At 46.7% G+C, this 14490-nt stretch overlaps 1 protein-coding gene across 1 annotated transcript; it reads left to right on the top strand.

Moving 5' to 3' along the window:
* The first annotated feature begins 1021 nt into the window (after positions 1 to 1021).
* LOC135901880 (LHFPL tetraspan subfamily member 1 protein-like) lies at positions 1022 to 13559 on the top strand. The gene is made up of 2 exons (XM_065431707.1): positions 1022 to 2646; positions 12134 to 13559. Exons 1-2 carry the CDS (start codon positions 2031 to 2033, stop codon positions 12358 to 12360), a joined length of 843 nt encoding a protein of 280 aa, XP_065287779.1. The 5' UTR covers positions 1022 to 2030; the 3' UTR covers positions 12361 to 13559.
* Positions 13560 to 14490: the final 931 nt, after the last annotated feature.

Below are 14490 nucleotides of genomic sequence, written 5' to 3' on the forward strand. Positions count from 1 at the left end.
GAGAAATGCACGGACACCAATTTGCTTGGGCTTCTTAAACTATATTAACTGCATAAAAATTACGCAACCAAACTGTGTCATTTGGCTAATGCGAGTCTACATTTTCACATGCTGGAGCAATGGTAGTCGAGATTGAAAAAATCAAATAAAAAATAGATAGCTTTCCAATACAAGAGATCGAAAGTAATAGAATATAGCGCAAAAGGACAGAAGAATTAATAAGCACGTACGTCGTGTAGGTTACAGATGCAATCTGTTATGCACTGAGCTTTGTCCTCTGAATTATGAGATTGAATGTCGTAGTATTTTATTGAAATACGCAATGAGAACTAAATGCTGCCTTTAGGGCAACCTCAATGCAACACGCCAACTCCATCCACAGAAGCGCATAAAATCCCTTTGACAGCGGTCTTGTGGCGCACGTATGTGAAAAATAACAGAACATATGAGAGTGAAACCAGTAAATCCCGAACAGCCGGTTTGCCCCCACTGTCGGTGGGCGCTCAGGGACATACAAGAAACCCCGGATGAGGACGACGACGGCTCCCCTGTATGAAATCGGGGATGTTACGAAACCAGAAAACAAAAGGAATGACTGGCCGAGGACAGATACATCCGCGACAACACGACAAAAAAAGATGTAAATAAACGAGAGCCTACCCGGAAAGTAGATAAATTCCAGAATAGAAGGAACTGAAATAGGAGTAGAGAAGGGAGAAAACGGCCTCTCTCTTCGGGAGCTGGGCTCCGAGGAGGGAGGATGTGCTCGGGCTCAGAGGGGAGAGCAGAGCGCATGCGCTCGTTCTTCGAGCAAAGGCGGCTGTGGCGGCGTAGCGGCAGCGCGCGTTCCGTTGCGCAGGGACAGCGCCACTTGTTGGCCTGGCAACGCTGGTCCTCCGGGAGCATTCGAGGAAAGGAGGGATCCGCGGAGGCAGAGGGAGGCTCCCCCGTCTGGAAGGGGGCATCCGCGAGCCCCGGAGAACGCCCTCTCATTCCGATGCTGTCGCTCAAGGAACCCGGCGGCATCGCTGGGGATCGAGGAAGAGGTGGCGCGCCAGCGGCGTTCTGCGCCGTTGCAGCGCTCTCGGCGTGCGCCGCACCTACTTGCACGCAAGAGGAGTGCGCAGTGCTACGCGGTTCGACCGACAGTTTCGACGCCGTCTCGAGTTGTTTTCTCGGTTGAGTGCTCGCACCGATGAGAGCTGCGGAGGCTCCGGGATTCTCGTGGCTTCGCGATCGCCAGGTCGTGGAAGAGGAACACCTCGGAAGACGCTACACTTGCCGTCAGCCGTGCAGCATTCGGTAGCAGCGACATCGAATTTCGACCGGACCTCTGTGCGCTAATTAGGCAGGCGGACGTGCATACTGTGGTTGCCGTTGGTCGATTGCCAGACACCGGGTTGGTTTGCATTTCGCTAAGGACCTTCCGCAAAGGAGCGCGTACGCACCGTAATTTCGTCTAGAAACATGATTACGCGGCATCTTTATTCAAACTTTGTCGCGTAAGCACCAGGAAGATAGGTTCCCCCGAATGCTTACATTTTTACAAGCCAGAAGTACAAATGATTGTGTGTTTTGTTAGGCTGCTACTTGCAAGGGTAAATGCACTGGTGATGTGAAAGTAAGAGGAAGAATATCAGCAACAGTTCTATAGTAGTTTATAAGTGTTTGGGGTTCGGCGTTTTGGAATCTCTCAGTATTGGGCTGGAGTACTGATTTGAGTAGCACGTGTACTCCCTTGTGTACTATAGATTTACTTCGGTAAGAAACCTTGCTTCTTTGCGACAAAAAAAAGAGAGGAACACTCATATAAAGAAAGTGTGCCAATATAATGAGAGCCGTTGTGAATCCGACGAGAAAAGGGCGTATTCCTCACGAACTTTAGTCAGCACAAGTCGGTATCAAATTTTGACATACGTACTGATGAGAAGCTTGATTCGCTTCGAGTGAAACGACCCTTCAAAGAACACGAGAAACAGTGAAATCCGTCCGGCAATATTCGGCAAGGTAGACCAAGTGAACTGGTATCAATGATCATCCGCAAAGGAATTAAATGTCGCGCGTCAGAAGGCATCGGGCCGACGTTAGACGACATTGCGCCCGGATTTTGTCCCGCGCACCCGCTTCTCTGTCCCCCAGACGTCACGACTGCGGCGCTGTTCCTTCCACCGCGGCGCGTGCACGTCTTGCACCACAAGACATCGTGGCCAGTGTCCGTGGCGTGGGCGCTGCTCTCCACACTGGTGGCCCTTATGAGTCTCGTGAGCCTCGTTCAACCCGAGTGGCTGGTGCGCGAGCGGACGGACGTGTACAGGCCTCCGTTGACCTATGACCCCGATGACCTCGCGTACATGCTGGGTCTCTACGGGGCCTGCTACCGAGACTCTGACGATGCCATCAGCGTAGCAGCGGTGAGGGGTGACGCGCTGTGTTTCAGGTTCGACGACATGCCCCCTGGTCACGAGGAACCACATGGAGGTGCCAGGTTCCCTTCCGTCACGTGGCGTGCCGGATTCCTGCTGTTCAGCTCTGGGTCGGCGGTGCTCTGCATCGGGGCCGTGCTTGCCATCCTGTCGTTAGCGATGCACGGAACGCCCAACAGAGTGGCCGCCGCCGCTGTCATAGGACATGCCCAAGCAGCTGGCGGTAAGCAGCGCGTGCTTTCAAGCCGATAAAGATTGGAGGTAGTGCCGGGAATCTGTAGAAACAGAACTGTACTCGTGCGCGCGTGTGGTTTTCCGCTGCGCTCAGCAATACACGTAGGTGACGCTTTTCTCATTGGCAAACTCCCAGTTCATGCAGACCAGAAGGGAAATAGTCAACTATCTCGCACGCAAAAAAAGAACGGACGCAGAAGCACTGAAACTTAAACGGTACCAGGATGAAGCGTATAAAGCCTTTCACGGCCACAGAGTGGTAATATCCTCTGAAATCTCAACCTCGGCTTGCGAAAATTTTAACGCAGACGATCGCGGGATAGATCGGCGCGATGATAGCAACGGCATGATTGGCGCAATTTTTGAAAAAGAATTAAATTGTGGGTTATTATGGGCCAAGATCACTTTCTGACTATGAGGCATGCCGTAGTGGGGGACGCCGGAAATTTCGACCACCTGGGGTTCTTTGACGTACACCTAAACATAAGCACACGGGTGTTTCCGCATTTCGCCCCCATCATAATGCGGCCGCCGTGGCCGGGATTCGATCCCGCGACCTCGTGCTCAGCAGACTAACACCATAGCCACTGAGGAACTACGGCGGATGCGGAAAGTTTGAGTTCATTGACACCGTTCAGATTGTGGTGCAGTGTACTTGTCGCCGCCTGTACGACTCAACAAATGACAGTGGTAAATTTTATGGCCATATTTGCTGAAATCTATACTACCCCTAGGTGTTCTCTGACAGCGAGCCTTACACGAAGCTCACTGTCATAGTGAGGTATGGAGTTGAGTAGTGCGCACCCAACTGAAAGTTAGTGCAGCCGTGTTAGTAAATGAAAAAAAAATTGTTTTTGTGATTTCACGGCGGACACCAACACCAGGAAGCACTTTCCTAATCTTCGCTGGGGCAAAAGCAGACATCTCTCTATGCCCAAGTACACTTGTTCTTTTTACAATATGTCTCGGAATATTTTCCTCATTGATGGAAATATCTGGTGGTGATTGCACCAGCTGCCATATGGTTCTTTCAAGAAGCCGCTAACTCACCAAACCTAACACACATCTACGTTAATTACAATTTAACTAAGCATGTGGAGTTTTCCATCGTACTATTTGCCTTGGTATCAAGTTCGACAGAAAGCAAGAAGATTTCGTTGCAACCTTCTTGCTCAAGCAAAGAACATGCTGAGCGCAGTCTTATTCTTTTTTTTTTCATGAAAGTGCCGCTCTGAGCTTTGGGAACGTCTTCATTGGGTACACTAATCCAGCCCTCGCATGTTGCTAACTTTTGCTTTTCATGGAGCTCAAGTGCAACACAGTTCTCTTACGTTAACGTGAAAGTGCGGAACACCTACACAAATTCAGCGCCCGTCAGAACCCACCAGGGGAATTAGGACGGCGAGAGGATTGCGCTCTACCGACATCATGTCTCGCACTGCCGCTTCGCAGCTGGCACCACACAAGTGAGATTGATCTCTCGGAGAAAGAGCCTATAACGGAGCAAGATTATACAGCAGAGCGCATTTCCAGCCGTAATTCGGGGGCTTAAATTGTAGGGCTCATCGTGCAGCCATTGAGGAACAAATCATGCCGTTGCGCGGCAGCTACGCAAGGTGTAACTGAGTGTTGCGAGGCACTTCGACAACAAAAGTTGCCACACCGTGATTTACTCCAATGTTGTGTAGAATGCTTAAGTGCTGCTGAGGCTACGTGGTACGTGGTAGAGTAGCTGTCACAGCCCCCTGTGTTATAACTGCAGTGCCAGCACTCAGAAGAGTCTTCTCTTGCAACCCTAAAGCAGTTAACTAGAAACACGTATTGTTTGTTAGTTCGCTTTTGTTTTCACCGATGCAGAAACGTTCTTTTTATTTAGTCTTTTTAGCTCCCACGGATGTGTTGTTTTACTTTTCGCCAGTGCTCGCCTTGATCTAAATATCGATGCTTGTTGCCACTGTTTCATTTCAGTTTAAGACACACTCGCTGTTTCAGGTTACGCGCCAAACGTGTTATGTCACAAGTGATTCGGCTTCAAGAATAATTCATGTTGTCCACGCAGCACGAATAACAGATCGTTTTAGTAATGCGTTCATTACACCGCGTACACTGCACGCAAGCGCTTTGCTGAACGCGGGGTCGCGTGTCGCGACAGAGCTTTTAGTTGACAGGAGTGCCCAAGTGTGTAGACGAACTCGTAAGCCGCAAAAAGTAGACCCGAATGTTGTTGACTGCCCTTAAAGCCACTGCTTTGGGAAAACGAGTAGTCTCGCGCTGTCTCGAACAAGACGAGAATGACAATAGCGGTGCGCAAGGACCCCACGCGTACGCACGTTAGAGTCGAGTACGCTCGCGCTGCACAAAACGCGGTGCTCGTATCTCTCACAGCGAGTGGATTATTAAAAACATCCCATACAGCACATTCCTGAATAGACGCAAGCACATTTGAAGGCGCTACAGTCGAAGACAGGGCATCGATAAAAAGTGGACGAACTTAGAAAAATCGAATGCACCACATGACCATTGATTGCGCTTCTCTATCCCTGTCGTGTTGTATGTTGTTTAGGCGGCACAAGTTCGCGCTCTAAATGGTTTTCCTCGCCCCTACCTTTCTCCATTCCAGCAGCACCTGCACCTCCGACGCGCGTGACGTTATAACCAAGGAAGCGCGGGCCACGTACACAGGGTCCCGTTGCCGCACTCTTTCCTTCCTCACACACAAACGGTCGGCTGCGCGCGCATTCCTGTCCATGTGCCGTGTCCCCGATGCGCACGCAAGCAGCTCAGGGGGAACGCATGCGCAGGATGCATACGGGGGTTAGAGGTAAACAGCTTCGCTGTAAGAAAGAAAAATAATGCATTGAGGATAAGTATACTTCCTAATACCAATTTGGAGGACAGCTATTTAGGTGTTTTTAATTCGCGATATATTACGGCAGACAATTTGATCCTGAAGGACAAGGCGCTCTCGTCGGCAGCGCTGGGTTTTTTCTCAGGCAGCTTGTTTACCAGCAGCGGCAGACGAAGCATTTGCACCTGTTGCGTTGCTCAGTGTTCATAAAGCAACAGCGAACACGGTAACACGTGGTTCGTGCGGAGCGCATTTCCTAACGGCGGCACGCTGCAAGTGAAGTAGCGCATGAGCAGTGGTTTCGAAGCCCACGCTAGCACTTGGTGTCGGCTCTGGCCGCATACCTGGTCGTACCGGGCACCCCGCTTTCCTCCTCAACCTTTTCGCCATATCCTCCTCCGCTCCCCTCCTGCTGGTTGCGCTGCACTCTCCTCACCGCTTTCTTCCTTGCGTCTCTCATCCCACCACTGCTCTCCGCGTTCGCTTTCATCTTTCGCTGTGCTCGTTCGCACGGTTACGCCGACGCTCACCACTGGAACGGCCTCATAAAAGCTGCGCTCTAAAAACAAACGAGCAGATAATAAGAATACTAGCAGGGCTTGTTAAGGCAATTATCCTAAGGAGAAAATTAGCGCGCCTGCAGTCTTCTTGTATCACGTCCTCGTCCGTATAGATTTGCACTATTTTCCCCCTCATAGATGATATGCAGGTTTAAACTATCAAATCACCAAAAAAGGCAATCACATACTTTAGTCGAATGTAGCCACAACTGAGTAACTTATGTGTCTTTTTACGATGGGTATTAGTGATACATAAACAATAAAGTGACTGCTGTCTGCACTTACGGGAAGTGTTACAGAAAATATCTGGGTACATTTCTTTCAAACTAAAACATAACAGATCACTAATACGCGTGAATTCACTGTAAGAAATGTCAATACATGCGTAACTTTAACTTACACGGTGCAAGGACACCAATATTGTGTAAACAAACCACGTATATCTTTAGCATAACTGGGAGTCGGCCTTTTTCTCAGCACAGAAACACCTATTGCCTATGGAATCACACGATTCATTGCCATCATGTTCATATCTAGACATACAAGGTAAGCTATCCCCACACCTGACGAGAAATCGAATCGCTGTATAACGAGAATCCAAGTTGGGCGTGGCCAGATTGAAGAAACTAGTCATATACAAAAACACTGAACCTTCCTTCATATTCCTGTTTATGCAGATCCAGTTTTGGTCTGCATAAGTTGCTTACTTCGCAAATCAGAGCCAGATTATTCACTCCAGCAACATTTGCAGCAACGTAGCGTCCCCCGAGCTTCACATTGTAGCAAAATTACGCCGACTTCTAGTTTTTCCTGTCTTCAAGAGGAAACTTTACATGGAACCAACTCCAATTTTCCTAGTTGCACATATGGAAACCACAGAAATGCTTTGATGAGACAACCACTCGACCTATTTTAAAGAACTTTCTTGTGTGTGAGATGTCATACTCTAGCAAGCGTAGGACGCCCAATTTTAAATTCTGAACTCAGTGTTGTACCGAAATAGACAAAAATCTGTGGTAAAAAAATTGAATTACGAATATTCCATAATTGCAACTCTGCAACAGAAACAGACGTTGCAATTCTCAAGAGGACCAAATTGATATTGAATACACAGCTTAAGGGAAATCGGTTACATTGTTTATGAGGATTATACAACATTTCTATTTACAAACAAGTACTGTATTACAGGAGTAGGAGTTTTGTTGTCCACTTTTCATGTAACATTACTTGCAGTTTACTGAAATGTCATGTCATTTTTTTTTCATTGCGGATTTACAGAGTTGTAACCTCAAACTTTAGTTTTTGGAAATTCTGCACTTAAAAATCTTAATGATATAAGTTTAATATCCAGTTCCTGGAGTTAGTAGGTTTTTGTATTTCCTTTTAGATGAAATAACCCTACTCGAACTCGGTGCCGTCGTCACCGAGGAACTTGTTTCGTCGTTTGCATTTTTTTGGGGGGGATATGAGCTCCCAATGTAACATTTCGTCTTAACCCGCACAACTTATTATTTACGCCGTAGTTCCACGAGTATTACGCAACCATAATAATGAAGAATACGTAGAACGTGTTGGGCTTTCATTTGACGCCATGTGTGTCCATAGACTACTGACGTGCGATGTCTTCGGGAGCTGATTGCAGTGAGGTATGGCAAGAAGGGGTGTTGATGAAAGGACAAATACATAGAGGTCAAAATAGGGCCCACAATGAGTAGGTGAACTAGTCGCTAAGACACGCTCGGGCCTGGTTTGATGCATGTGACAATGCATGACGAATGATTTTCATAAATATTTGTGGAAAAAAACAGAACTCCGAAGATGGACCCCTGCTTTTAGCAAAAATAAATTATTTCTGGACGTCTTTTCCGTCATGCTTGATGTGGGTGATGCCCTAGCGAAGATGCTGCAGATACATTGGTGCTCGACGTCTTTCGTAATTTTCAGGCCGTGAAAGCGCTGGTGCCATACTTCGTGAGCGAATGTACGCTTTTATTTGAACTTAATGTTAACAGTGTCTCGAAATAAATGCAACAAATAACAGCCCAGTATTGTTACTTCCAGTATAACATTCTAACGCTTAATTCGGTTGTCCTGACGGAGTTGTATTTGCTTTTCTAAGAAAAAATAAATTGCGAGAGAAGATCAGGTATTTCAAACAGTGATAATGTTGACATTCGTAGACTAACAAATTATGCACGCGATGTGCATTGTCAGATTCCGATTGGTTCGCATTTGTTGTTCAAAGAAGCGAAATAGTATGTAAAGCTGTGGTATCTTCGTCAAGAACATGTCCATTACTCTTTAAATCCCACTCTGTGGACCGCTTCCTCTTTCATGGCCCAATAATAATCACTGGTATTTTTCTCATGTCCACAGCTAGGGCTGTCATTTCTGTGAACTGGTGCAGCTTCATAAGCATATCCCTGTTGAAGCACACGCCAATACTTGTATATGTGCAATGCGAACAAGTATAGATTCGTGTACCATACGAGCCTCCAAGGCCTCACTTAGCTGGCGTCTAATGAATTCATTTGACAACGCGTACTCCTCGCGCCATTTCTCCACACCAAAGCCCGCTACTGAAACCAGTAGTCTATCCCTCGCTTTGTCCAACTCGCTCAAGCCATAACCTCGCGCATCCTGAACCCTGATGGGGGCAGGAACCCCGCACTCGAACTTATCCGTCCCACGAACGCGCGGAGCACGGAGCGATGACTCGACCTCTGCACTTCTAGCATGCTGCGCCGTCAAGAGAAAGCCATCTCTCAGGCGGATAAAGGAGGCCGAATACCGAACGAGACAGGTCTACAACCAGAAGAGCTTTAATCTTTCCCCGCAATCCGGCACTCTTTGTATTGTGCGAGGTAACGCGGTGAGGTGATGGGAGATCCCCCCAGCGTCCGGACCGACCTATGGAATCTCCCCCCACAAGAGGGACGCCTCCCCCCACCCTTCCTGCCGCCACCTTCTTTGGCCCGAGCTCGTAGCTCCTGCACCCGATCAACAGGATTGCTAGCTGACTCACCGCAAGCGTTGCGCCCTTTCACCTATATTAAAGGCTGGCTTTGCTTCTTTCCCTTGCAAGAGTAGCACCTTTCACCCGCGGACCCTTTGTGCCAATGCACCCTTCAGTGAGATGTCCGGAAGTCGGTAGCGCATAGTTCCGCATAATCGATTCCTTCTTTTTTAGCCCACAGCCACCCTACCTCTGTGGTGGAGTTCTGTTTTCAGGATCGCGCGTCTTCAAATGGTGTCTTCTCACAGTCCGTAAAAACGTCAGTTCTTGCTTTCGGGTACGTAACTGTAGCATCGAATGTAGACATCTATGTTCTAGTGGCAGGCTATATAGTACTTTTTAAATTGCGGTTTATATTTGGACCAATGAAAAGCAGCCCTCACAGTGCGACGATGAAAAACGAGGTTTTGTCGTTTCTCTTATTTTTTTATGTAGTTGCTGCGAATTCTGCAAAGTGGGAAACAGCAAACCCGTATCACCAACATGCTGTGGCAAAGTTTAGCTGTACATTAAGGGCATATTGGATCATTTTGTGCACATTTTGCTTTGTATGAAATCAGTCATTCTCAAAAGATTCAGCATCATTTTGTACAGTGTCATCAAAAATCTGCACTTATTTTGATCTACTCTTTTCCACGAGCAGTTTAAATCTCGACCCTATTATTGAGGTAGCTCTCTTAGCTCTTCATTTTGTTTGGCTGTTTTATTCAAAATGTTTACAACGTTTCATATAATAATTTGGTTAGTGGAGTTTTACAGATGGCTTCTCCAAGCTTGTGTCCCCTAAAGCTTTACAGGTGGTGTTTTGTAATAAAGATACTTCAGCAGAATAATTAGGAAGATCAAAATAATATGTATTTATTTGCCTCAGTGTTGTATAATGATTTTCACGTCGTGCATTGCTACACGTAATATCCGTTATTGCTTTTGCATCATAAGAAACCCTCTGTTCGTGTGCCTTGACTTAAACTGAAAAAAAGAAACAGATCATAGAGCCAGCAATATCTCCTTACGCAGACTATACCAACCTATACACAAATGCAAACGCATCATGAACGTAGAAAAGAAAGCCCCGTCTTACATACCCTTATTGCGAATTTTTATGTTACTGTTATTACCTCAGAGCAACAGAGCACATAAGGAGAAATGAGCTAGTCGCAGAGACTACGTACTAAACGCAAGTCACTGACTATCGTAACAGGCCGACAGCAGACCAAACAATGCCACTCCACATTTTCGATTCCTTGACTGCAGAGTAGGAAGCTGCGATTTATCAACAGCAACTTTCTTTCGATACTTGTGTAAAGCTTAGCTTTCGTGTTATGCTATAAGTGGCTATCGATCGGTTCCATAAATATAATGGTTGCGTGCCATACGGCGCGGTGGAAATTATAACTACGCATATGGATGTCTAACATTACCTTCTCTATAATTCGTCATATTCCTCTAATATTTAATTCTTTAAATACCTTTGAAACCAAACACCAGGGAAACAATTGAGTCGTATTACTGACAAACAGCAAACTTTGACGGTACGCGTAGCAGGTGTGAAAAATCCCATTTGGCCGGAAAATCGTGGGACGTGGTGCGGCCCCGCAATCCTAGACACTGGGCTTCAGTCCTGACAATCAGCGTCAAGCTACGGCTCTCGGCACCGCTCGCGCGTTTCTCTTCCCTCCTTGCACAAGCCTTACTGTAAGGGATCACGATGGTAGTGCGCAAAACATTTACAGTCAAGCTGAATGGACATGACACCCCTCCAAAAAAATACGCGGTATATGTTGTGCAATTAGAGCGACAGTGCGTTTTTTTTTTCTTCATAAGGTTGCGCACAGCGTTAGGTTACGGCAGCGTTGGAGAACTCCCTGCGTTAGGCTTTTTAGTGGCGCAACCCCAGTGAGCAAACTGCCCTTGGTCGTATTCACATTAACCAAGGGGACCAAGTCGTTTTTGTGCTTTCGAGCAGTGATTTTGCTGTGCATAAGCTGTAATGCTATATCAAAAGTGAATGATCACGGAAAAGTCGCGCCTTGATGATGCACAAAACGTTACAATCACGCGCACAACGTGCGCACCGTGACGAACCTTAACGAACATCCTTTATGCAGTAAACAACATGTCTGTCTGGGGTTTTCCATAATAAACAGGAAACAAATTATCAAGAGTTCTTTGAACAAGCACCTTTTATTGACCAATACATTTTTTTATTGCGAATAATTTTTTTTGCCTTTATCTACAGTTTTTCTAGGGGTTGATGGTCGGTAGTGGTCGTATCTTATTCGCCGATACAAAGGTGCTGATGCAATGGGGACGTGCTCTCCACCAACTGAGTTGCAGGACGCCTTCTTAACTAGATGGACATGCTGTTACACTAGAACATTAAATCGTTCGAATGTTTAAATGCGGTGATGGACTTCTTAGACAGGATAGCGTATTCTCCTTTCGCGCTCCCCCTAAGGCTGCGTGAAAAGAGTCAGGTAGGAGCGAAGAAGGATGGCCGTCGCCCTCCACTTTGGCGTTGACACCATTGGATACAACATATACATGAAAAATTGGCGTTAAATGTACAGTCAGCTATGCATCCGCTACTGACGTGCTAGTTAACGGCTATGATACTGACGCAATGACGAATTACACAAGGAACGCTACCTAAATATCCTAATTGAAATGAATATACATCTCAAACGTACAAATCCTTTATTACAGCGCATAGCTTCCAAGGAGTGTATAGCTGTTCGGTTAAAATGGGATTCTTTGTTGATGGTGTTTCTGCACAGGCCTTGCCCTTTTCGTTATTGTTTTCGGATGTTATAAACTACAAAAGTCTATGCGCGCTTTCGAGAGCTCTGAGCAACACAATGCTACGCGAAATCAATAGTAACTGAAAAATTACCTTGTGGTAGTGCTCGAACCCAACAGTGTTAGACATCTACTTGCTTAAAGACAATTGAAGCTGCACGATGATTTTATGCATTGGTACACGCTAGCATGAGCTGTTTAGGAAGCTGAATGTATTGCGAATGTAACCTTAACAACAATTCTGTCACCGCAGTGGTTCTGCAGGCGACGGCTCTTCTACTGTTCCCCTGGTTCCTGGCCACGCCCTTTGCACAAGCTCACTGCGGTGACGGCTCCGGAGCCTTCTCTCTCGGGCACTGCCGCCTGGGTTGGGCTTCCGTTCTCGCTGGTGTCAGCACACTGCTCGGACTCTACGGTCCTGTGCTCGTGCGCTTCGTTTCCTACCCAGTCTACACACCGTGCTCTTGGAACGTGCTATAGCTTCTGAAAAGATGCAGTCGCCTGTAGGAACTCGGTGACTGAACCTCCATCTTTGCTGAGCGAAAGGAGGACACGCTCATTGCGCAAGCGATGGGCAGACATTGACGAGGCCGCAAGCGAGCGCAAATCCATTGACGAGCACTAATCGTAAACAAGGATTGTTTGCCAGCAAAACAAAGCATGCTTGATGTGAGTGACGAACGTTCATCATTCGTCGGATTTACTGAAGTCTAAAACCTGCGGTGGGGACATTTTCTACCTCGTGGTGATCAGAAGGTCGGTCGGCAACGTGGTGTCGCTGCTTACCTTTTGCAAATTTCCAGTGGGAGTGACGTTGAAAGACTGCGGCACTACGCCCGATATCTGATTCCGTAAAGGAGACTTGCTGCGCGCATCCGACCAATTATGTGCGCGAAAGTGCGAGTTTTGTGCACGCGGTATCTTCCTGCGGATCACAGTGAAAAAGTGGATAAAGGCGGTTTTGTCGACTTTTGTTTGTCTGGGGCAATGCCCCGCAGTGCTGGGATCGCTTGTTCTCGACAATAAAACTGTTAGTTTAAGATATTTAAGGCAGGTTAGACGTTTCTGGCAACTAGCCTCTCTTGGTACGAAAACCCGCACAGATAACAGTCGTACTGAAAGCTACCTAGCTGAAAGTGAGCGAGGCGCGCAAGATTTGTTGTGCACAGCATCATACTTGTTGCACAGACCAGTCCCATAATTTTGAGTGCACATTGTAATAACAGGGGCGTCAGCGGCTAATGTTGCGGAAGCTGGGTGCAGCATATGTCGCTGGTCATACATGTAGTAATAATTATTGTTTCTATACTGAACATAACAAAACAACTTTCTGTTTAGCTTATCAAGCGCTTACTATCTGTTTTCATAGACACAGCGCTCAGAAGCGTGCAATAAGATTCACGTAAACAACAAACAAATGTATTTTCCGTGAATATGTCTGAATCGCAATATTTTTGGCCGGAACCGTGCAGTATCTGCGCTCAGTGGTGTGCGACCTGTATGAAAGTAGCCCCAAGCTGACGCTACCGCATGCTTCGAAAGGTGTGCTTTGTACGACGACTGTGAAGGCATATCGGTGCTCATTAATCTGTTATATTAACGAGTGTACATCGCAGTCCCCACATAAAGATTGCTGTGCGGAGTGTGAGGAAGGTGCTGTGACGTATTTTACGTATATGTCAACCCTTTGGTACAAAACAATGTGGCAGAGGCTGGATACATCGAATAAAGAATAATGAAGGTGAGCACTCTGTGTACCCTGCATGCTTTTCATTTGTTCCACGGCGGCATCACCACTGCAGCCCACTGTTCGATTTCTGCAAAGAAAACGCTGCTTAGAAAGAACAAGGAAATAGGCAGGTAAGAGTTGCAGCTTCTACAGCAAGACTTTGAAGCGCTTCTGGCACTTCTATGGGGCCACCATTTATTGCCGAAGACTGCGAGAACCATAAGAATAAAGAAAGGAACTGTCGCAATAACGAGCAATTTGTTCTTATCGAATGGTTACCACCAGTTCTTGCCCACCGTGGCTTTGTCTTCAGTAGACCAGTAATTAAACGTTTACCCCAGTGTGGGATGTCCCGACAGCGGGACATGGGTGTCGCGATTAAGAGGGCTTGTTAATTTTAAATGTCATTGCGAGAGTGAAATGTTATGTGGCCCATTTGATAAACATTTTGCTTTGTAAGTGACGTTTCTCATTAGCCGACAACATTGGATAATGATATGTCCTGCTTCAGGATTCGCGGGAATTAGTTCTTACGAACATATCTGCGTAAGAACGTTTTGTGAATACCGGCCTAGGTATATAAATTACGATGTCTAGAAATAGCCAGAAAAGACAGTTTCTTCGAGAATCACGCATGTGTACAAAGCCACGGCGATAATAACTTGTACTGACACTCGACAGATGGCTATACGGCAGTCGTGCTCGCTTGTTGTTCCAGCATACTTGCTTTCGCGGAGTAATTTCGATAACAAATGTCCCCGAATCACGGACGCTATAACATAAAGCTATTCCGAACTTTTCTATTCCAATTCTGCAATCAGCCCTCCGCGATTGGTCAAAAACTTTTTTATACCATCCCCACTTCGCCTGCCTGTCACGTG

This window comes from Dermacentor albipictus, chromosome 2 (assembly GCF_038994185.2).
Source record: "Dermacentor albipictus isolate Rhodes 1998 colony chromosome 2, USDA_Dalb.pri_finalv2, whole genome shotgun sequence".
Taxonomy (NCBI): domain Eukaryota; kingdom Metazoa; phylum Arthropoda; class Arachnida; order Ixodida; family Ixodidae; genus Dermacentor; species Dermacentor albipictus.

What these genes read in the sequence shown, in the direction of transcription:
- LOC135901880 (XM_065431707.1), top strand. Translation starts at nt 2,031, where the DNA reads ATGATCATCCGCAAAGGAATTAAATGTCGCGCGTCAGAAGGCATCGGG. An exon ending in ACATGCCCAAGCAGCTGGCG is followed by an intron (nt 2,647 to 12,133) that starts GTAAGCAGCGCG and finishes CTGTCACCGCAG; the next exon opens with TGGTTCTGCAGGCGACGGCT.